Below are 23,830 nucleotides of genomic sequence, written 5' to 3' on the forward strand. Positions count from 1 at the left end.
CTAAACTGTGCAGCGTGTGCCTAGTCAGTCCACATAATAAGAGCCAACTAATATCTCATTAATTATGGTATGCATACTACAAAAATTAAAACAAATCATAAAAATCAGATGCAGGATCCCTGCAGAGCCCTCAACATACCAAAATGAGAGAAAGTTCCTGGAATAATGCTCGTAGCGTATGAGTTCTGATTTTACACTTACACTATAGTCCTTTGAAATCCACATTCTTCCAGACCACTATGGCTGCAAGTCAAATACTTTACGGTCTGAGAAGCTGCTGGCATAGCTATTCCAAAATCAGCAACTAAGCATAGAGCATGTTAGCTAATCAGTGAAACCTTTATTGTGCTCCCTCGAATTCAAGAGTTAAATAGTGTCTTGGTTTTGTAATCAACCTGACAAAAGCTAAATCCCTGACAGCAGTGAAAAAGTAAGATACAACTAAAAGAATTTGAGATAATAAAAGGAAAATGTTGCATATCCTGTTTCTTATCTCATTTTCTCACTCCCAAGTGAGTGGGTCTCCTATGCATTTATGAATCTGGGCCCCATTGCTGTGTGTCTAGGGTCGAGGAAATGAGATAAGAAATGGGATTATGTATAGAATTGCTCATAAGAAAAATTATGAGAGAATTAAAATACCTGATTCCAAGTTGTTTACAATCTGTTTGAGATTCTTTCCTTTTTTTTGGTTTGTTTTTCCTCTTTAGTTTTTCTTCTTACAAATAGGTACAATCTATGACTTTCATGACGGAAATATTCCAGCCAGCAAAAAATCCTTAATCAGGTGAATACGAACATGAATTCAATGTGTTTAAATTTTTGTAGCAAAATGCTTGGGTAAAGTGATGAGTAAAAAAAATTTACCTTCCAATCTAAGCATAATGAAGGCTTATACCAAATCCAAATTACCAACTTGATCACCAAAATACTTAGTGGAAGATGAACAGCTCTGCTCAGTGATCCTTTCAAGTAAAAGGATGACCTAACGTCCATCTAGAGGTCCACAAGGTTGAAGGAAATCAAAGAATGAATGGACATACTCCATCACAACTGATAAAATACCTTTTTTTGCTGAAAGATTATCACAACAGTTCACCTAGGACATCCAGAAAACTCCCCATAAAAAATTGGTGTGTGACTATGAGACTTTTCAACATAACACTAAGTGAACTTTTTTTAATTTTATATCAAATTTTTTAATTTTTATATCTGCCTTGACTAGACGACGCTAATGTGACAAGGAACAAAATAAAATAACTAACACACTTATAAAGACTATTTGTGTAATTTACTCCTTGTTTATTTATACTTTGACCCGAACATTGCTTTCAAAAAAATTTAGTGGGTTTAATTTCAACCACCAAGAGGGGTCAATTTAAAAATAAATATGTATATGTTAAAAAAATATTAGTGAATTTTCTAAGTCTAGTGGGGTCACTTGACCCCATCCCATTGTATGTAGTGTCGCCAGTGAGTCCTACACCAATTTGAAAACTCAGTTAAAAAATAAAGAATAAAAAAGCCCACATACATCCACCAGAAAATTAGTGTACTTTGCCTTTATGTTGCAAAATATATCACAATGTCATTTGTTTGTTTGTACTTTACTGCCCATGATTCCTCACCCTATCCCGCCCTCCCCTCCTAACATGCCCAAGATTGAAAATAGGTATGTAAACGTGTGTGTCACCTATATCATAATACAATGATAAAAATACTGCCTCATGCCATATCTAAGTATTTCGAGCTTCCATGTCCTACAGTCATGCCAATGTCCACATGCCATGGTAATTTGTAAATATGACCAACACAACAGTTAATTACACTGATGATACTGCACCTTGTCCATTTGAAGTCTCATTTCAGCCAGATCAATGCAATTCTTCACTCTTCTTGTGGTGGTTATGGTGCCAACATCCTGAAAATAAACAAAGAAAGGCAAAGGATCAGCATGAAAGAATTTTATTCAAAATAAGCCCAATTTCTTTTACAATCTAATTAGACCAATGAGATTATGAGAGTAGGCCACAGAGAGTTACAAAAAGAAAGAATATCAGATGTCAAAATGCAACATGCAAAATACCTGAGATTCACTGTACAGGGAAACACATCTTCAATAGAAACAAAATGATGAACACGCACTTCACATGATATTGTATTTCAAAACATCTGTTTTAGGACATTTCTTTGACAGGACAAATACTTCAGTGCTACTCAAAATCTACCAACTTCACAGAGGGAAGAAAGACATTAATTCAAGCACTTTGAGCTCGCACGAATAATTATACTTCTGAAAACACATTTCGATGACAATGAAGAAACAGTAGGAGAAAATTGTTGTTGGTCGTTGAACAGTGGAAACAAAAACAAGATTTTAGACAAGACATCAACAATGGTTTCTAATGGATGTTTTTGAAAAACTGCATCACTGACAAATGTTCTCCAGGGAAAAATCAATAAATTAATAATCAATGTCTAAATGAAATTCCATGTTACATAAAATTACAGATTACACTGGAAAAAATTAACCAAGAATTACAACTTTCAGGGACATCAATCCCATGAATCAACTACAAGTAGGATGGAGAAGTGCATAGAACCATCAACTGCCTCAAACCCACCCCACAATAGCTGATACCGCAGCAACTCCCACATCCAGATTGCATGTGACCATCTGTGGGAAGGGTTCAGTTTCCTTGTGAGTTAATGCAAAAGCAGGCCAAGCTCCGTAAAAGCCCAACGGGGCTCACCTTTGAATCAATAAGATTTGTTCTATTTGTTGTCTCTTTTAAGTTGAACCTTCAACTTTTTGCCACCTAATTGGCAGCCATTCATCTTATAAATCGCTGATTGAGCAGCTGCTGGTGAGTCATAACTAACAAACCCTGCCAACAGATGCTGATTAGAGGCAGTTCTGTACTTATTTCAGTTTTAAGCTAAAGATTAAGATATTCTTACCAAAGCATTTGCTAACACCTGTTGCTTTGTCGACAAAGACCTTAGCACTCAAGACCGTTCCAAATGGTTGAAATGCATTTGCAAGTTCTTGGTCACCAAATTCTTGAGGAATGTGGTAAATAAATAAATTAGCTCCAGGTGGACCTAAGTTCAGAGCAGATTCTTATTAAATATGTAGTGACGATAAAGTACTTGAGAGAATAAGATGGGAAAAAGAGAACTTCTTGGTGAAGAATTTCAACAACCTTCAACCTGACCCCCAGAACTTCCACCGACACTTGAAGATGCTGCAGACTGACTGTTTACAATTGCAGCTGGTACAGAAGTAGGAGAGCCACTCAAAGGCCTGCTACTCATCATTCCCCCAGGATATGCCATACGATACTGAAGCCCTGGTACTGCTGGATAAGCAGTGCCCACATAACTCGCTGATGGCATACCATAATTTCTTGGGGCCATACCGGGGGAGAGATCGGGTGTGACTCCACGCAACACATTTCCCTGGTTTGCTGGCGGAAATACATTATGGAAAGCAGGTTGATTCTGCACTGGTGGAAGACGATAAAGTCCATAAGTTCCAGGAGTCTGCAAAGACAAGCACACATTAGTCAACTTGCAACTGCAATATCAAAAAACAATAAGAACATAATAAAGAGGAAAGCAAACAATAAAAATTCTGGGTAGGGTTTTAAAAGTAGAGGAAAGGATGTTGTTATTTGGAGTAATTTATAACACTATATTATCGCTGTGCTTCAACATATTAGCTTATGCATTGGATGACATTAAATAATTTCAAATTTAATATATATGAGAGGACAGAACCTGATAACCATATCCATTATATGGGGGCATGTAACCCATTGGCAAGGACCCAAATAAAGACGGATGCTGTGCAGTGTCAGCATTTGGCACATTAGAAGACTGTGATAGAGCTTTCTGAGCCCTGCGAGCTTGCCTTTCTTTCTCTGTATCTGCCCATTTGACAACTAAAGGAATACTTGAGCCCTGATACAGAAAAGATAACAAGATTTTAATTTACTAAAGAATTATTCCATTAAACTCATGGCTTTTCGATAATATATAACCTGAAAACAGGTAATAAGGTCAACAGAAGGCAAAAAGCAAAAAGACTTGACCACTTGAAACACATCCAAATCTACGTGGCCTTCAGTATACCCTCATGGAATAAACAGAATGTAAGAGGTTGTTATGTCGCGTTACATGCTTTCTGTTTTGCTTCCCAAGAGAGTTCAGAGTAGGAATGGGATTTCCTTTACTGTTCATCCACAAGTTTACACTGGTTATCAAAACAAGTGACACCACCTTTTTTCATGCTTTCACTTTGGAGCCATGTTCTGAAAACAGTTTTTTTTTCTTTTTCTTTTTTTAAGTTGAAAAGAAACACATGCTCCAAATATGTTTTTGTTTTATGTTTTTTAAACTTCCCCAAGGGAAAAAAAAAAAAAACACACACACACACAAAAACATGAAACAAAACATGAACCAAACAGGCCCTAAATATTTCCTATGTAAGCACAATTATTACTACTTTTTAAGAAAACATAGCAAGATAAACCCATTCATGCAGAGTGAATTCGATGTGCAGACCATTTCACAATGCCCCAGTAGTTCCAGAAATCATACAAGGATGAATAGCAAAGTTTATACCTTGGCCTATCCATTCAAGGTACAGATGATAGAAATATCTCTGGTTTCTGAGTCTAAAGGCACGGAAAAAAGAATTAAAACTAGGAGCCAGCTCCACTTGAGATCATTACACTCTGGACTCTCTGGACCATGACATGGCAGCACATATGCCATCAGATGCCCTTCAAAATTGCAGGCAGCATGTAAGCCATTTAAATCAGACAATGACCTCATACCAACACCTGTTTCCAGGCCCCTCAAATGGCTTAATGCTGCATCGCAGACAGAGAAGTCAGTAGGGTAATAATCTACATAGGAGCCACTCTAAACAAATAGATAGGTTTATGGTGAACACTGTGTCTGATATTTTCTGGAAGCTAAACTAAATGCAAGCGATTCTATTGCATACAACGTGTATTCGATCTAAACTCTTCCCAAATACCTATAACTAATATAAATTGTTAGATTAAAAAGCTCAGCAGTTTGTTGACAACAAACTGGAAAAACCAAAAATGAAACCAAAAGAAAAGAAAAACAACCCTGAACTACTATGTCAAAACACAAAAGGTCAACCACCAATAGCACAACATGGGACAGGACTCAAGTTGTTTCATTGACAAGAATATTTGTCAGAAGAAAAGAAAATTAGTAATAACTAATAACATATACAAGTCAAAAAAAAAATTTGATAACTCAGTACTCGGCCCATTGGACCACTAATTAGGGCCACCAATCCCACCGTCCACTTGTGGAGGTCCCAATTATAGCCAAGGCAAAGCCCTATATGGACTGGCCCTAAGAAATTGTTTGCACCTAAGAGGTTTCAAACCTAAGACCTTGGAGGGAGCGCACTCCCAGGCTTTGACCACAAGGCCAACCCCATGAGGTTATATACAAGTCAAAATTTTTGACATGCTAATCATGCAACTTTTAAGATGCGACTCCCCTCACAACAATTTCAGTCAACACTGCAGATAACAAGACATATTAACAGCACTCAGTATCAATGCCAACATGTTTCAAGATCAAAAGTTGTCCATCAAAAGAAAAATAAACACAAACCTCCATCTTATGCTTCCCGTTGAGTGCCTCTATGGCTGCAAGAGCTTGTTCCTTCATCTCATACTTCAGAAAAGCACAGCCTGCAATGATTAAGATAAGTAGAATGATGAAGATAGTTCTAAGATGAGATCATACCCTTGATTTTAGTTGAACTAGATAAAGAAAAAAAGTAGTCAGGACTAGGGACTGTACCTTTGCTTGTTAGCTGAGAACCTCTCAGAATTTGTATCTCTTTAATAGTTCCATACTGAGAAAATAGTGCAGAAAGCTCAGCATCTGAAACATTCTTTGGAAGCATACCCACAAAAAGTTTGTGTTCTGGATCACAGAATGCTAAAAACATTATTAACCAAATTAACTGAGACAATAACTAATTGTAGCAAAACAGATGAATAAATCAACGTCAGACGAAAAATGAGGACTGGCACCAGCACAATTTACAAGAATCATCTTGAAGAAATACATAAGAAAACAATGAAAATTATATCACACCTAGCCTTTCCAACTCGCCATCTGCATACTTCACTTGCAACGGACTAGATGCCTAAATTGGACACAAAAAAACAGGATGCCTTTACATCAGAAAGAAAGCAACATATCCAAGAAACAGAAGAATAGAAGAAGCATACTAAGTTTGAAAAGGAAAAAAAAATTCCACTGCAAATTGTTCTCGTGCTTAAATATTTTCAAATATTATGTAAATCTGAGTCTATAAATTTATAAAGCATATGAGATTCAGATCAACTGTATGATTCACATCTAATATCTAGCTACAGGAAGAGCTAACTCAGCCAGGAGCCTTCCTGAAGTTCCAGAGTGAGGACTCACAAAGTATGACTTCATACTGTATGATGTTTCACAACAATTGAGCTCATATTTACTAAAATTGGTTAAGATGTAACGGCCAATACACTAATTATGATTCTCAAACACCAAACACGTTCAAGATAGATATTTTTTTTTTATTTTTTTTTTTTATAGATGATGGGATTTGAACCATGGAATCCACTCATTCTACGTTCACAAATACCACATATATGCCACGACAAACCAATTATAATATGCATTTCACAGAAAACTGTTATTTTTCATTCCTTTCTCCAAAGCCTTCCAATTTGCAAATACCAAATGATAATATATTCTTTATATCTATTACCGACCTTTTCTGTGTTTCCAACCTGACCCTTCAGCGCACCAAATTTGAAGCCAAGAGTGAGTTTGATCTGGCTGAGCCCTAGCAATTCCCAGCTCAGCCTGCATTATGCCCAAGCCCCATCTATTAAGGGCAATTCCATAATGTTACTACTTCCAACATAGATATAACATAAATATATATCAGGAGTTGGAACTTCCCACCACCAATCATGTCCCTCCTAGGTGTCCCATGGAATTTACTACCTAATCTTATCACCAACTCTCTACTTACTCTCTCTCCCATTATTACTCTATCATTCTCGAAGCAATCACTCAAACCACTCTCTCTTTCTCTCTTTTTTTGGTGATTTTTTGTTCCACTTTTTGATGATCTCCCTCTCTCTCTCTCTCTCTCTCTCTCACACACACACACACACACACAAATCACTCAGACTTCTTTGGTTCTGAACTCTCACTTCTCTCTCTCTCAAACTCTCGTATGCTCTCTCTCTCAACTATCTTTTCTCTTTTTTCTCTGTAAAGCCTCACTCTCTACTCTCACTGTCCCACCCAAGTCTAAGATTAGACGATGACAACAACACCAATGATTAGATCGAACAATGATGATAACGATGAGATGAAGTGACAATAATCAGATCAATCTATTCATGACAATGAGTATGATTAGATCAACCTCTTCACCCCTCCCCCTCTCAATTTCTTTGTCTCACACCCACTCTAAAAGTGTTTTTTTTTTTTTTGGAAAGGGGGGGGGGGGGGGGGGGGGGCTCTGAAACATGATGCTGCAGCATGAGGAGACTTTTGTTTTTCTTAGGGTTTTTTAAGTAGTTGTTTGAGGATTACAGAAGATACTGAGTGATCAGTTTCAATTCCAACCGAATTTTTTCCATAATTAGTCAAAATCGGATGGCTTCTTATTCTACCCAAGGTGATCAGTTCAAGTGATAGGTATATATGGTAAACCCGACTCAATCCGACCCGCAAAGCCGCTAAAATCGGGATTATTCGTGAAACGTTGGGAGCTACGTTACTTGGAATATGGATCATTTTGGTATGTGGCACAGGAACAGGAACGGGAACGGGAACGTGAACGTGATATGTCACATGCTCTAAAATGTGGTATGATAGGGGTAGACTTGTATATATTATACTTAAGTACTTCCAGAATAATTTTCTTTTAACTATTAGGCATTTAATAAAAAAAAAATTCTTTCATTTCTTATGCTTTTGTTTTTGTCAAAGCTTAACTCACCTCAAATTTTAATTTATTATATTTTTTTTTTTCCTCCTAAGGTAATATTTAAGAAAATATATTGGAAAAAACTTTTGGGATCATTTCAGATCACTAAATTTATCATTTTGGAATGGAAATGTATCATGTTTCAGAACGTGCGTACTTAATATGTAATTCATTAGGGTATTAGCATTTTATGGTAACACAGGTTTGGAGGGACTAGTGGATCGGATCGTAAAATCAAATCGAGAACCATATGATTCCACTTTTAGGCCTCGTTTGGGAACCCTCCATTTTAGCCAAAAAGTCAAAAAGTTACTAAATTAGCCAAAAAGCCAATAACCCATACCAAAAAATCAAAGATTCTCTTTTGCTGGAAATTGTGTTCATGCATATAATATGATAGTGGTGTTGGTGGTAGATAGTGGCATGTATAGAATATGATAGTGGTGTTGGTGGTAGATAGTGGTATGTATAGAATATGATAGTGGTGTTGGTTGTAGATAGTGGCATGCATAGAATATGATAGTGGTGTTGGTGGTAGATAGTGGCATGTATATAATATGATAGTGGTAGATAGTGGTAATATATAATATGTAAGTGGCATATAATGGGTTATGATGATGTTTGTAATATCTCCTATATAAGGAGTGTCATTTGGTCTTGTAAGATAAGAAGTTTTGAATATAACAGAAATATATTCCTTCTTCCTCATATTTTCGGAGTTCTTCTTCTTCATATTTTCTAAGTTGGTATCAGAGCAACAAAAAACACAGCAGCCCTAAAACCGTCATAGACATGTCGGAAGTCACGTCCGGAACCACTTCAACCCCTGCCGCTGCCATTCCGGTGAAAACGTCCAACTCTCACTCTGTCCAAATCACCACCATCCGCCTAAATGGTGATAATTTTCTCCGCTGGTCACAATCTGTCCGGATGTATATCCGTGGGCAAGGAAAGATCGGTTACATCACTGGTGACAAGAAGGCTCCTGCTGTTAATGATCCGCTGTTCGACAATTGGGACGCTGAAAACTCCATGGTTATGACATGGTTGGTCAATTCCATGGAGGAGGATATAAGCTCTAATTACATGTGCTATACTACTGCACAAGAATTGTGGGATAATGTTAGTCAGATGTATTCTGACCTAGGAAATCAATCTCAAGTTTTCGAATTAACTTTGAAGTTGGGAGAGATTCGTCAAGGAGATGATTCCGTCACCAAATATTTCAATTCGTTGAAAAGGTTGTGGCAGGATCTTGACATCTTCAACACATACGAATGGAAATCGGTTGACGACTGCAACCACCACAAGAAAACTGTGGAAGACAGCCGTATTTACAAGTTTCTTGCCGGCCTCAACATTGAGTTCGATGAAGTGCGAGGAAGAATTATTGGCAGACCTCCTCTCCCATCCATTGGCGAAGTATTTGCCGAAGTCAGAAGGGAAGAGAGCCGAAGGAGCGTCATGCTTAAGAAAAAAGGTAATGGTGAATCAATTGAAATTTCTGCATTCATTAGCGATGCTGCGGCCAACAAGGCTGCAAATTACCAGCGCAGGTTTGATGATAAGCCACGGGTCTGGTGTGATTTTTGCAACAAGCCTCGCCATACACGCGAAACGTGTTGGAAGATTCATGGCAAACCTGTCAACTGGAAAAGCAGCAAACAAGGAGAGAAGAATCGTGACTTTCCTACTGCTAATGAAGCCGATTCAGGTCCCTTCAACAAAGAGCAGATTGATCAACTCTTAAAGCTGATAAAATCCAACTCCTCAACCGGTACTCCTAGTGTTTTGTTGGCACAAACAGGTAGAAATCCTAAAGCCTTCTCTTGCCTAAACTTCTCTCCGTGGATCATAGATTCCGGTGCCTCCGATCACATGACTAGTTTTTCCCATTTATTTAGTACCTATTTCCCTTGTTCTGGTCATGACAAAATCAGAATAGCCGATGGTAGTTTTTCACCTATTGCAGGAAAAGGATTTATTAAACTAACTGAGAAAATTAATCTCAATGCTGTTCTTCACGTCCCCAACTTAGCCTGTAACCTTTTGTCTGTCAGTAAACTATCTAAGGATTCTAATTGTCGTGTTACATTTTTTGAATCCCATTGTGAATTTCAGGACCAGAACTCGGGGATGATGATTGGGCGTGCTAGGATGCTTGAAGGTCTTTACTACTTTGATGAAGTACCTGTTAGTAATAAAAAAGCTCAGAGCTTTAATAGTACCAGTTCAATCTCTGTTCGAGAAAAAATAATGCTATGGCACTATAGGCTAGGACATCCTAGTTTTCTTTATCTGAAACATTTATTTCCAGAATTATTTAAAGGGATTGATTGTTCTTCTTTTCATTGTGAAAGTTGCATTTTTGCAAAATTTCATCGCTCTACTTATTTGCCAAAACCTTACCAGGCTTCAAAACCTTTTTATTTGATTCATAGTGATGTTTGGGGCCCTTCTAAAATCACTACTCTTTCTGGTAAAAGATGGTTTGTTACATTTATTGATGACCATACCCGCTTATGTTGGATTTATTTGATGAATAAAAAATCTGACGTGAAAAATTTATTCACAAATTTTTACAATATGATTGAAAACCAATTTCAAACCAAAATTGGTATTTTACATTCTGATAATGGAACAGAATATTTCAATGAGCAGTTGGGTGAGTTTTTGGAAAAAAATGGGATTTTTCATCAATCTACATGTCGGGATACCCCTCAACAAAATGGCATTGCAGAACGAAAAAATAAACATCTACTTGAAGTAGCACGTGCTATAATGTTTTACATGCATGTTCCTAAATATTTATGGGGTGAAGCAATTTTAACAGCCTCTTATTTGATAAACAGGATGCCTACAAAGGTGTTAACATACAAAACACCTTTTGATTGTCTCAAAACTTTTTTTCCTGACACGAGGTTGTTTTCTGATTTACCCGCCAAAGTTTTTGGATGTACTGCCTATGTTCATGTTCCTAGTCAATTTCGTTCAAAACTTGACCCCCGTGCTATAAAATGTGTTTTTTTGGGTTATTCCTCAAACAAAAAGGGGTATAAGTGCTTCGATCCTCAAAACAAGAAATTTCATGTGAGTATGGATGTGTCATTTGTGGAAACAAAATCCTATTTCCCCAACACTTCTCTTCAGGGGGAGACAAGTGGAGTAGAAGACCGTTTTTGGGATATTTCTATCCCGCTCCCCAATGTCATTTATCCTACACAAAAACCACATCTGTCTGATAATGATCACTTAGGAGAACCAAGTTCTATGGTGCCTAGTCAAGAAGATTCTTGTTTAGGGGGAGAAGTACTACAAAATGATCTAAATCCTGAGCTTCAGGTTTATACTAGGAAGCGATTTCATCTGAGGAATAATGACCCAAACGTCCATCCTAATGACCCGAATGTCCACCCGAGTTCTGGCATCGAAATTTTAGGTAATCCTATTCCTTCTATTTCCGACCTTGATGTACCTATAGCAATTAGGAAAGGTGTCCGAAATTGCATTAAACATCCTATTGCAAATTACCTCTCCTATCAAAGACTGTCTAAAAACCATAGAGCTTTCACATCTAGGATTTCACACTTGTTTGTTCCAAGGAATATACAGGAAGCATTGGATGATCCGAATTGGAAATTAGCAGTCATGGAGGAGATGAATGCTTTAAGGAGAAGTGGTACTTGGGAGATAGTTGATCTACCCAAAGACAAGAAAACAGTTGGGTGTAAATGGGTGTTTACGATAAAATGTAACGCAGATGGAAGCGTTGAGAGATACAAGGCGAGACTGGTAGCTAAAGGCTTCACTCAAACTTATGGGATCGACTATCAGGAGACGTTTGCTCCTGTTGCTAAAATAAATTCCATCAGAGTACTGTTATCTCTTGCAGTAAATTCAGATTGGCCTCTACATCAACTTGACATTAAAAATGCATTTCTCAATGGTGATCTTGAAGAGGAGGTGTTCATGAGCCTACCGCCGGGATTTGAGCAGAGACTTGGAAGTGACAGAGTATGCAGATTGAACAAGTCATTATACGGACTCAAACAATCACCAAGAGCGTGGTTTGAACGCTTTGGGAAGGCAGTTATCAGTTGTGGCTTCTCGCAGAGTCAAGCAGATCACACAATATTTTATAAACATTCAAAAAACAGTAAAATTGCAATTTTGATTGTTTATGTTGATGACATCATTTTAACTGGTAATGATGAAGCAGAGTTAGCAGCCCTCAAAGAGAAACTCGCAAAAGAATTTCACATTAAGGATCTGGGAGCCCTCAAGTATTTCCTCGGAATGGAATTTGCAAGATCCAAGGAAGGTATATTCGTTAATCAGAGAAAATATGTTCTTGATCTCCTTGGAGAAACAGGTATGCTTGGTTGTAAGATGGCGGAGACTCCGATCGAGCCTAACTTGAAGTTACAAGCTGCTAAGGCTGAAGAAGTCAAAGAGAGAGAACAATATCAGCGACTTGTAGGGAAATTGATTTACTTGTCTCATACGCGGCCTGATATTGCCTTTGCAGTCAGCATGGTAAGTCAGTTCATGCACTCACCAGGGGCAGAGCACTTTGAGGCCGTTTATAAGATCTTAAGATATTTGAAAGGAACTCCAGGGAAAGGCTTACTATTCAAGAAACATGGACATCTTCAAGTTGAAGTATACACAGATGCAGACTGGGCAGGAAGTGTTACAGACAGGAGATCAACATCCGGATACTGCTCCTTTGTAGGTGGGAACCTAGTTACATGGCGGAGTAAAAAACAGAATGTGGTAGCTAGAAGTAGTGCAGAAGCAGAGTTCAGAGCTGTTGCCCATGGAATCTGTGAAGTAATGTGGATTAAAAGAATTCTTGAAGAATTAAAGCTTTCTCACCCGACACCTATGAAGGTCTATTGTGACAACAAAGCAGCTATATCTATAGCTCATAATCCAGTTCTACATGATCGCACAAAACATATAGAAGTGGATAAACATTTCATCAAGGAGAAAATCAATGCTGGCATAATCTGTATGACCTACCTTCCAACAGGTGAACAATTAGCTGATGTGCTAACGAAGGGACTACACAAGAAGCAATTTGATAAGCTGACTAGCAAGCTGGCTATGGAAGATATCTTCAAACCAGCTTGAGGGGGAGTGCTGGAAATTGTGTTCATGCATATAATATGATAGTGGTGTTGGTGGTAGATAGTGGCATGTATAGAATATGATAGTGGTGTTGGTGGTAGATAGTGGTATGTATAGAATATGATAGTGGTGTTGGTTGTAGATAGTGGCATGCATAGAATATGATAGTGGTGTTGGTGGTAGATAGTGGCATGTATATAATATGATAGTGGTAGATAGTGGTAATATATAATATGTAAGTGGCATATAATGGGTTATGATGATGTTTGTAATATCTCCTATATAAGGAGTGTCATTTGGTCTTGTAAGATAAGAAGTTTTGAATATAACAGAAATATATTCCTTCTTCCTCATATTTTCGGAGTTCTTCTTCTTCATATTTTCTAAGTTCTTTTCTCTCTACTTTTTGCACATCTTTCGTAAAAAGCCAAAAAGTCATCCCAAACATACTAGTTTTTTTTAGCTCATATTTTAGCCAAATAGCCAAAAAGTTACTAAATTAGCCTGTTCCCAAACGAGGCCTTAATGTAAAATAAAATGAAAAATTATCGATAACGATAATGTATTTTAAATAACTTATAAGAAATAAATAATAACAAAAAAATTAGGTAGGATCGGAATCGTAGTATAATTTTACATGATTTTATGACTCGGATTGTAGTCACTTTAAAATTCTACAAAATTTAAGATCTTAGTGTCATCCATATTGTTTGGCCTGATTAGAGTCGTAGTATAGTAAGATCCTATGATCCAAATCAGGATTTTGATAACCATGTTAACTCGTGAACAACCCTACTCCTTACTAATTTCTTTCTTTAAAGAACAACTTTTCTCTACCACCTATAGCCACCCCACCCTTCCTACCACACACCAAATCCCCTAACCATAGCCATTCCCATACTTTCCTACTGCCCACCACCCATGGTTGTTAAAATTGAGATCCTATGTAGAATCGGTGAGAGGGTCTCATAGATCGGATCGAGAATTATAAGATTCTACTTTCTATTAAAAATAAGGTAAAAAAAACAAATAAGGATAGTGCACATTAAAAATAAAATGAAAAATCACAAACCCAGCGGTCTTAGTTACAATCCTACTTACGATCCTACACTATCCCACACGATCGTACTTGCGATCTTATTATAACACCAATACCCTCACACCTTTTTAGCACACATGGCCACCCGAACTCTTTCAATCGATGCTGCCTCACCCCAGATTTTAGTTGTAATAGCGTCTTTGAGGCATCAAAGTATCTTTGACATTGTTTGCAAGAGTAGTATATGTTTACGCAAAGCCATTTGTTCAAATAAAAAATTCACAATCTAAATTTGACGAATCTTTCTCTAGCTCAAGTGACCAAGTTACTTCCTAGATTTTCCTCATTGCACTTGACTTTTTTGGTACTTTGAATCAAGTGGTGGTCTTCCTTTGAAAACTTGGTAGCAACACAAATAGTATTGGAATGTTTAGTTGTCATTTTTGTCAAGGAAACCAATTTACAGTAAAAAGAAGGCTTTCCAACAAGATCTTTTTATTATCTCAACAAGCCTCCCCCAACAAGCTTGGGTATTGGAGAATGGTTGGTTGTGTTTGGTATAGCTATAGAATCTTAATTCCAGAGTTATTTTCAACACACTGTTTGGTTTAAGCTTCCCAAAATTGATTTCAAATCACATTTCAAAACTCATTTAAAAACCTGTTTGGTAGCACAGTGAGTTTTTTGAATTTTGAATTTTGAAAAGAGCGATTTTGGTCTACCCGGTCGTCTCCCCGGATGTCCGGCAGGTTGACCGGAACTGTGATTTTTTTTTTTTTTCAAATGAAACCTGTTATTTGGAAAAAAAAAAAAAAAAAGGAAATTTATTTTTGATTTTTTTAACAAATTTTTTTGTTATATTTTAAATCAAAAATATTTTTAAAAAAATAATTTGAACCAAATATACGATAAAAGTTATTTTAAATCAATAACTAAATGTTTATTTTGAAAATAAAATTATTTCCATTGTAATATTTTCAATAAAAACACTGATTAATGTTATTTTTTGTTAATAATTAATTTTTTTAATTGAATTTTAAAAAGAGTTTGGTTATAAATGTTGATCAGAATTTTTAATAGAATTTTGAGTAATGTGTTTAGTTATGAGTTATAACAATTTGAATTAAGTTTTGATCCAAAACTCATAACCAAACAAATTTTCTTATTTCACATGTCATATCAAACATTCAAAACTCATAATCAAACAAATTTTCTATACTCAAATCATAATTTCAAAACTCACAAACTCAAAATATAACTCTATTCTCAAATCATATTTAGAAAACTCTACCAAACTCTACCGTTGTTTTTTAGAGAAAGATAATTAGTAAAGAGAGTAACTACAATAGAAAAATAAAGAAGAAAGAGAAAAGAGCCACACCAAAAACAAAAAACAAAAAAAAATACACATTTTTTGCCCAAAAAAGCATCATGTGAGGGGCACATGTCATTTTCCATCAGCTACTTTAACACCTATCTAACGAAAGGACCACATTGCAACTTAATCGATAATGTAAGGAGTTGACGATTACAGCTGAAAAATGAGAGACCGAAGTGGGAATTGGTGTAAAATGTAGGGGTACTAAATGTAATTTACATAACTTATATTGTATTAACCATTAGATGGTCAACTACATGTCTTACCCACAGCACTTACAAAATTTTTGTGGCCCATGTTTCCCATTATTTCTTCTTTTCCATTTTCCTTTAAAAACTCCAACGAGTTTATGTTATTCTCCCACAATAGCTTTCATTAGCATTCGCTAAACACCCTCAAACCTATGGCTGCCCCAGTTAGCATTTCCCCTAAACACCTAGTTTGTAGTCATTGATATATGAATTTGGAAGAAACTTGTAATAATATTCCCTCTTCACTCCACTTATTATTATTTTTTTTTTTTTAAATTTTTTTACTACCATCTTAAAATGTTGTCCCTAATTGTTACACATTCACAAGAAATCAGATGGCCAAAGGTGGTTGCTCGGTGATTGTGAGAATATATTGTATATATGGCATGTTGTTTATATATGACATGATTGTGTAAATAGGAATTAGTTAGTATTTCCTTTTTTAGTCATAGATTTAGAGCTATATAAACTGATGAACTCTTTGTAAATTGACACAATTGAATATACAGAAAAACTTTCAGGAATCTTACATGGTATCAGAGCCGCATTTGCAACCCTAACCCTAGTCCTCATCTGAGTTCGAATCATCGGTCTTTGATTCGTGGGCATCAGACGACCTCTCTCTCTGAAATCACAGCCGTGGTCGCGACCCTTCTCTCTCTTCGGAGTTGCAATCGTACTCACCTTCTCTTTCCCTCATCGCTACTGAAATCGCAGCGTGATCAGCCTCAGCATCCTCTGATTTTGTCACTGTTCTACACTCATAAGAGGTGTCTCTCTCTGGTTCAGGAATTGCGACACCTCTCTTTGGCTCTGGTTGTGCTACGCAACTTCTTCTAGTCTTCTCCGCTTGGTTCTCCAACTGGTTTTCACTCAATGTTAGTGACTTTGACTCTCTTCGTACTGGTATTTGATTATAAAAATAAATAAATAAATAAAAACTCTTATTTACAGTTTGGCCCATTTGTTAATTATTTTTATACTTCACCCTGTAAATCTTTGGTTTGTTACAATGACAGACATCAAAACACTAGCCATCGGATGTAAATTCATTGGTGCCAGTCAGATTCTGTCTCTATCTGTTTTCTTGGCTCCTACTCAGCCTCCTCTATTGTCGACCCCACCACGTCATTAGCTTCAGGCCACTGCGAAGCCTAAGAAGGGGCCACTAGCCTCTAATAAGTGTGCTTTTTGCCATCAGAATGGCCATTGGAAGTACAACTTTCCCAAGAAGGGACATCAGTCTACTTAGTCTTCCCAGCTGCCTCAGACACACAGTTTCGACCTCCTACTGCTTATACTGCATCTGCTCCGACTTCTAATCCTGACTTGGCTTCTTTGCGTGCCCAAATGGCTCAACTCCAGCATCTCTTGTCCACCTCTTAGCCATCATCATCTGCCTCTATTATTTCCTCTCTTCATTCAGGTTTGCTTAGGTATTCTTCAGGTATTTCTTCATCTGTCTGGATTTTTGACTCTGGTGCCTCTCATCATATGACTCCCCATTTTTCCTTACTTCAAAATTGTAGTCCTCCCCTTCCTATTACTGTCAATGCTACTAATGGGTCTGATATGTCTGTTATATCTGTTGGGTCTATCCTACCGTCTGCTATGTCTGTTGTCTCTATTCCATCTGTCTTATATGTTCCTCAGTTGTCTGTCAGTTTATTATCTATCAGTCAGCTTGATGCCTCTGGTTTTGATGTTATATTTTCTTCTTCTATCTGTTCTATGCAGGATCGGATATCTAAGCAGCAGATTAGGACTAGCCGTAGAGTTTGAGACCTCTATGTGGTGGAGAGCTTGTATCCGCCTATGACAACCTCTCAGACTGCCTTTTTCTCTTTTCAATTAGATTCTCTATCTAGTCCTTTCTACTTATGGCATTCTAGATTAGGGCATTTGTTTGCTGATCGCTTACGGCATTTAGCTCAGTCAAGTATATTAGGTAAAGTTTCTCTTAGTGAACTTACTGAATGTCAGGGGTGTAAACTTGCCAAAATGACAGCCTTACCTTTTCATAAAAGTACTTTTATATCTGATACACCATTTTCTTTAGTTCATACTGCTGTTTGGGACCCTTCTCCTGTTCTCACTAAAGGGGATTCTGCATACTATGTGTCTTTTGTTGATGACTGCACCCGTTACACTTGGGTTTATCTTATGACTCATAAGTCCGATTTCTATCAGATACACCGTACCTTTCAGTCTATGATTACTACTTAGTTTGAGTCTACAATTAAAGTGTTACTGTCTGGCTTGGGTGGAGATATTTTAAAAATGAGTTATGTGAGTATTTGGCCAATTTGGGTACTATTCACCAAACTTCTTGTACAGATACATCTGTCCAAAATGGTTGAGCCGAGCGTAAACATCGTCATTTCCTTGAGACAGCTAGGTCTCTTCTTCTCTCTGCCTTAGTTCCGGCTCCATTCTGGGAGAAGGCAGTTCTTACTACTGTGTTTCTTCTCAACCGCATGCCTAGTCCTCTTCTTTCTAATTAGTCTCCTTATGAGGCTTTGTTCTCCCAAATTCCTAACTACTCCCTCCTTCGTGTGTTTGGGTCTGCCTATTTTGTCTTTCTTCCTCGCAAAGATAGAACCAAACTTAGTGTCCGGTCTGTCCTATGCAAGGTTCTGAAAAGTGGTTGCGGTCGCCGTAACGGTGGCGGTGGCGCGGTTGCGGTTGCGGGGTGTAAAGGCCGTAGTGTAACGGTTGCGGTAACCGGAACCGTGAATTTTTTTATTCTTCGCACAATTTGAAAAAAATTTACCGATACGCATATTTTTTTTCCATGATCATATTTATTGGGTTAAAAATAAATATTAATCAATTTTTGTAAATTTTTAAGTTTGATCCAATATATTTCATATTTTTAAATCATTATAAACTGAGTTTTTTACATTTTATTTTAATAATTAATAACTTTATATTATACAAAAAATCAATTACTAACTATTATATATAAGATAAACAATGACAAAAGTAAGAGAATAAATAAGGACCTAAATATATATATATATATATATACATATTTTAACCAAACTAAATAGATAATGACCACACTTATTATTATTATTATTATTATTATTATTATTATTATTATTATTATTATTATTATTATTATTATTTTCAAACAATATATAGATAGACACACACAAATCAAAATGGTTTAGTGATAGCAGCTGAATAGAATAGCATAAGTCTTACAGTTTCAACAAATCAATAACATGTTCTTCATCTTCCCTCTTCTCTCTCTCTATCTCTTGCTCCTCTATTTTCTCTCTTTATCTTCCCTCTTCTCTCTATCCCTCTTTCCCTATTTTCAGCTTTTTTGTGTGTTTTTTCGAAAGAAACAGTTTGAAACCGTTACGTAACGGTGCGTAACAGGCCGTTACGACACCGTTACGACCGCTATGGCAGCCGCTACGGCCGACACACCTGTGAATCTCAATCACACTGCAAAAGCGGCCGTAACGGGTGGCGGTAAACGCCAAAACCGTTACGTAACGGCGTTACGTAACGGTTGCGGCCGCTTTTTAAAACCTTGGTCCTATGTGTCTTTTTGGGTTATAATCCTACTCAGAAAGGCAATCGGTGTTACGACCCTATTTCCCGTCGTCTTTATGTCTCCCGTCATGTTTATTTTCTCAAACGTCTATCTTACTTTCAGCTTCCTTCTCTCACCGCCCCAGTTTCCAAAGAGGATTTGGTTCATATTGATACGTTTCCTTCTAAGGTCCCGTCTGATGAGTACATCTCCACAATTCCTCCTGAACTTGTTCCATCTTCTCCTCCTGCTTCACCTCTAGTTACTTCTCCTCCTTCGATTTCTTCTCCTCCGCCATTGTTAGTTTATTCTCGTCTCAGGGCTCCTCCACCACCGATTGTCTTTGCCCCTATTGCTGATCCTCCTACTTCTGACGACTCTAATCCTGCTGCACACCGATATCCTACTCGATAGCGTCATCCTCCAAACAAGTTGATTGGTCTAATACATTTTTTCAGCTTCCTATAGTACTTTTTTGTTTGTTATTCTCTCTTTTTCAAAACCTCAGTCTTACAAAGAAGCCTGCCAGGATCCTCATTGAGTTCAACTTATGGAGGATGAGTTGTCTTCTTTACAGAAAACTAGTACTTCAGAGTTGGTTCCTTTGCCTGCTGGTAAGAATCTGGTTGGTTGCAAATGGATCTACAAAGTCAAGACTCATTCTGATAGTTCTCTTGAGCGCTACAAAGCTTGTCTGGTTGCCAAAGGTTTCTCACACGAGTATGATATTGATTATGAGGAGACCTTTGCTCATGTTGCCAAAATGACTACTGTTCATACTTTGATCTATGTCGCTACAGTTCATTCTTGACCTCTTTATCAGATGGATGTCAAGAACACTTTTCTTAATGGCCATCTCACTGAGGAGGTTTACATGCGTCCTCCCCCTGGCCTTCACCATTCCTCTGGACAGGTTTGTCGCCTTCGGCGTGCTCCTCGTGCTTGGTATGATCGCTTTCAGACTGATGTTACCGAGCTTGGGTTTTATCTTTCTGCTTCCGACTCTACTTTGTTTCTAAGCCATACCTCGGCTGGTTTTGTTGCTCTCCTACTCTATGTGGATGATATGATCATCACTGTCTCTGACTCTTTTGCTATCTCTGAGGTCAAGCAACATCTCTTCAGCACCTTCGAAATGAAGGATCTGAGTACATTGCGGTATTTTTTTGATATTGAAGTTGCCTCTTCTCCAAAGGATTATTTTCTGTCTCAGGCCAAGTATGCTAATAAGGTTCTTCACCGTGCCGATCTTACTGATACTAAAGTTTCTAATACACCTATTGAGCTTAATGTGAAGCTCAACTCTACTAATGGTGTCCCTCTGGATGATCCCACGATCTATCACGAACTTGTGGGTTGTTTAGTTTATTTGACTGTCATTCGCCCTGATCTTGCTTATGATGTTCATGTGGTTAGTCAGTTCGCTTCTGCTCCTTGCTCTATCCATTGGGCTGCTTTGGTTCGCATTCTTCGCTATCTCTATGGTACCATCTTTCAGGGCTTACTGTTGTCCTCTACTTCATCTTTAGACTTGGTAGCCTATGCTGATTTCGATCGTGCTGGTGATGTTAATGGTCGCAAGTCCACCTCTGGTTTCTGTATATTTCTTGGCGATTCCTTGATCTCTTGGAAAAGTAAGAAACGAACTGTTGTTACTCATTCTACTGCCGAAGCTGAGTATCATGCTATGTCTCATGCTACTGCTGAGTTTGTTTGGCTTCGTTGTCTTCTCTCAGATTTGGGTGTACCTCAATCTTCTCTGATCTCTCTCTATTGTGACAATCGCAATGCTATTCAGATTGCCGACAATACTGTCTTTCATGAACGGACGAAACACATTAACATTGATTGTCACTTTGTCTAACAGTATCTACAATCTAGCTCTATCTCGCTTCCTTTCGTCTCCTCAGCTTTGCAACTTGCAGACTTCTTCACCAAGACTCATACTACCGCTCGGTTTCAGTTTCTTCTTAGCAAACTCTCAGTGTTTTTTGCTAAAACACCTTGAGTTTGAGCGGGGGTGTGAATATATTATATATATGGCATGTTGTGTATATATGGCATGATTGTGTAAATAGAAATGACTAGTATTTCCTTTTTCAGTCATAAATTTGGGACTATATAAACTGATGAACTCTTTGTAAATTGACACAATTGAATATACAGAAAAACTTTAAGGAATCTAACAGATCAATGCTTTCACCTAAAGAAATTCAGCTCCAAGACATGTCCACTTGCAAAGTGACCCAAGTCAAAATTAAAATATAAATTTGAGGTTTCTATTACACCATCTATAAAAAAAACTTAGCATAAAATTTGTGTGTTCTAGTTTGTTCTTTGCTTATGTACCAGTTGAATTACCTCGGCCATGTGCTGGATTTCAGTAAAATGAAAAAGGTTAAAAGACTAGCAATTTAAAACAAAGTCAATGGTCAACTAGGTATTCCTCAACTCCACTGCCTACTTCAAACTCACTGCAATCAACTCCATTTTTGGTTTCCCTTTTTTGATAGTACAGTGAAGTTCATATATAGTCCTATATCTCAGTTTATACAGGTTCTTAGCAGCAATGTAAGCAAGAAATAGTGAACTAATTTAATAAGTGTTAAGACATTGCTAGGAAATGCATCTGTAACAAACAGAGAACAAATGTTACAGAGTAATGCTAGTGACCCAAATATTTTACCAAATGTTCTACCAAATATTTCACATGTGTGGGATCCACATGTGACCCACACACCAGACATTTGGTAAAATATTTGGGCCCTAGCATTTTTCAATGATACAAATAGTACTTCACTACCTATTTCTTCAGAAATTGATTGTCCAAATCCAGTAAATTACACTAATTAATGTAGACTGCTAGTAGACTGCTAGTTAGTACAGGAACTAGCTTTGATTGCTTAGGTTTTGTTCAATTAATGCAAATTTAATCACTATAAATAAGAAAAAGATCCAAACAACAAAAATAGATAAAGATCAGAACACTACTAACCCCAGGAAGAGTTCTCTTATTATGACATGCATTCACTGCCTTGTCGGCCTCTTGCCTTGACGGACAAATAACAAAACAACACCCTGCAAACAACAAATTAGGGCTTGAAACATCACTAGAAACACTCAAACAACGCAAATCTCGAAGAACTACTCGAATCGCACATTGTGATCCGAAGCGAAGAGTGATTTGAAGAAAAAAAAATTGCGAATTGGAATAGAAAATTTTGAAATGCGAATACCTCGTGAAGCTCGCGTAGTCTTGTCTTTGATGATGTTGACTTCGTCTACGAGAGCAAAGTCTTCGAACATTGCGAGGAGTTGTGATTCGGTCATGTGCTTCGGTACTTGACCTACGAACAGCTTCACGCTCTCTTCGCTTTGTTTTCGCGGTTTTTGCCCTTCCGCCATTAATGCCGACTCTTTCTCTCTCTAAAATTCTCTCTTTCTCTTTCTCCTCGAGTCTCTGTTCTGCCAACTGTCTCTCTCTCTCTCCCCCCTCCCTCTTCTTTCTCTCTGAGTCTTCGCTCGTTGGAGACCTGTTCCGGGGAAAATAAGGGACATCTTTTAATATTTTTAATATGATTCAAGCTTTTCTAAATGCCCCTAGTTTTGTTTATAAATGCCAAATTGCCCTTGCAGTGCAGTTGACAAATAATTGGAAACCCCAATGATAAGCTATCATTGATAACTACTGCACTGTTGGACTAATACAATATTGGAGATCAAATCGGGATCCGCCGTCGCCCTTATCTGCAACTCTTTCCTATAGTGCTCCGAAATGATGTCGTTTTAGAACAACTTTTCATGGGAAAAAAAAAAAACACTCAGAAAGTGGGAAGTGGTGGTGACCGTTGTATTTTTGAGTTTGATGCTCTGGCAATTGTTGGAGATGGAGATGGAGTTGGATCTGGATCTCTTCTCACAACATGGGTTTGTTGGTGTAGATTCAATTGTTGATGAAGATGAAGATGGTGATCTAGGGTTTGCTGTGTAGGGTTGAGAACTATGCTTTGATGATGATCGTTTCTTCTTCTACCTATAACTGCTATTGTTGTTGTTGTACTGTAACCAATTGAAATGCCCATATCTTTGTCTTTCCCTCTCAACTCCATTTTAATTCTCTTCCTTAAAATACACTAAAACCCTTTGATCCCTTCAACTTTCTCTTTCCTCTATTTTAATCTCTTCTTAGATCATCATCATCGTCATCATCATAACCTTTAAGAGTCTCTGTTTTATGAACCCAAGGCTAATCTTAAGAACAAACAACAATCAATCAAATAATCAACTGGATAATCTAGGATTTTTAATTTGTGCTCTCTTTTTTCTTTTGATTTGGACTTGTGCATGCTAATGCTACACCCATAAACACAGAATCAAGAGGAAACAGAGAGATGAAGACCAGAAAAAAAAGAAA

At 37.4% G+C, this 23,830-nt stretch overlaps 1 protein-coding gene across 7 annotated transcripts; it reads right to left on the bottom strand.

Annotated features, from left to right (window-relative positions):
* Window positions 1-201: 201 nt before the first annotated feature.
* On the bottom strand, window positions 202-22,998 carry LOC114256620 (RNA-binding protein BRN1). Of its 7 annotated transcripts, XR_014347055.1 has the most exons (11): window positions 22,653-22,982; window positions 22,412-22,494; window positions 6,163-6,214; window positions 5,863-6,003; window positions 5,671-5,750; window positions 3,784-3,966; window positions 3,207-3,546; window positions 2,962-3,105; window positions 2,754-2,888; window positions 2,625-2,677; window positions 1,805-1,921 (listed from the first exon to the last, which is right to left on the bottom strand). XR_014347055.1 is itself a non-coding variant. In XM_082899617.1 (10 exons), the coding sequence occupies exons 1-9, from the start codon at window positions 22,819-22,821 to the stop codon at window positions 2,776-2,778; spliced, it is 1,290 nt and encodes a 429-aa protein (XP_082755743.1). In that variant the 5' UTR covers window positions 22,822-22,998; the 3' UTR covers window positions 202-1,921; window positions 2,754-2,775. The 7 variants fall into 7 exon arrangements, 6 of the variants coding, with proteins under 6 accessions (XP_082755743.1, XP_028052089.1, XP_082755744.1 ...); XM_082899617.1 differs by lacking the exon at window positions 2,625-2,677 and having other exon boundaries at window positions 202-1,921; window positions 5,863-5,988; window positions 22,653-22,998; XM_028196288.2 differs by lacking the exon at window positions 2,625-2,677 and having other exon boundaries at window positions 1,835-1,921.
* Between the last annotated feature and the right edge of the window lie 832 nt (window positions 22,999-23,830).

Source organism: Camellia sinensis, chromosome 12 (assembly GCF_055761805.1).
Source record: "Camellia sinensis isolate YWXY chromosome 12, ASM5576180v1, whole genome shotgun sequence".
In the NCBI taxonomy this organism is placed as follows: Eukaryota; Viridiplantae; Streptophyta; class Magnoliopsida; order Ericales; family Theaceae; genus Camellia; species Camellia sinensis.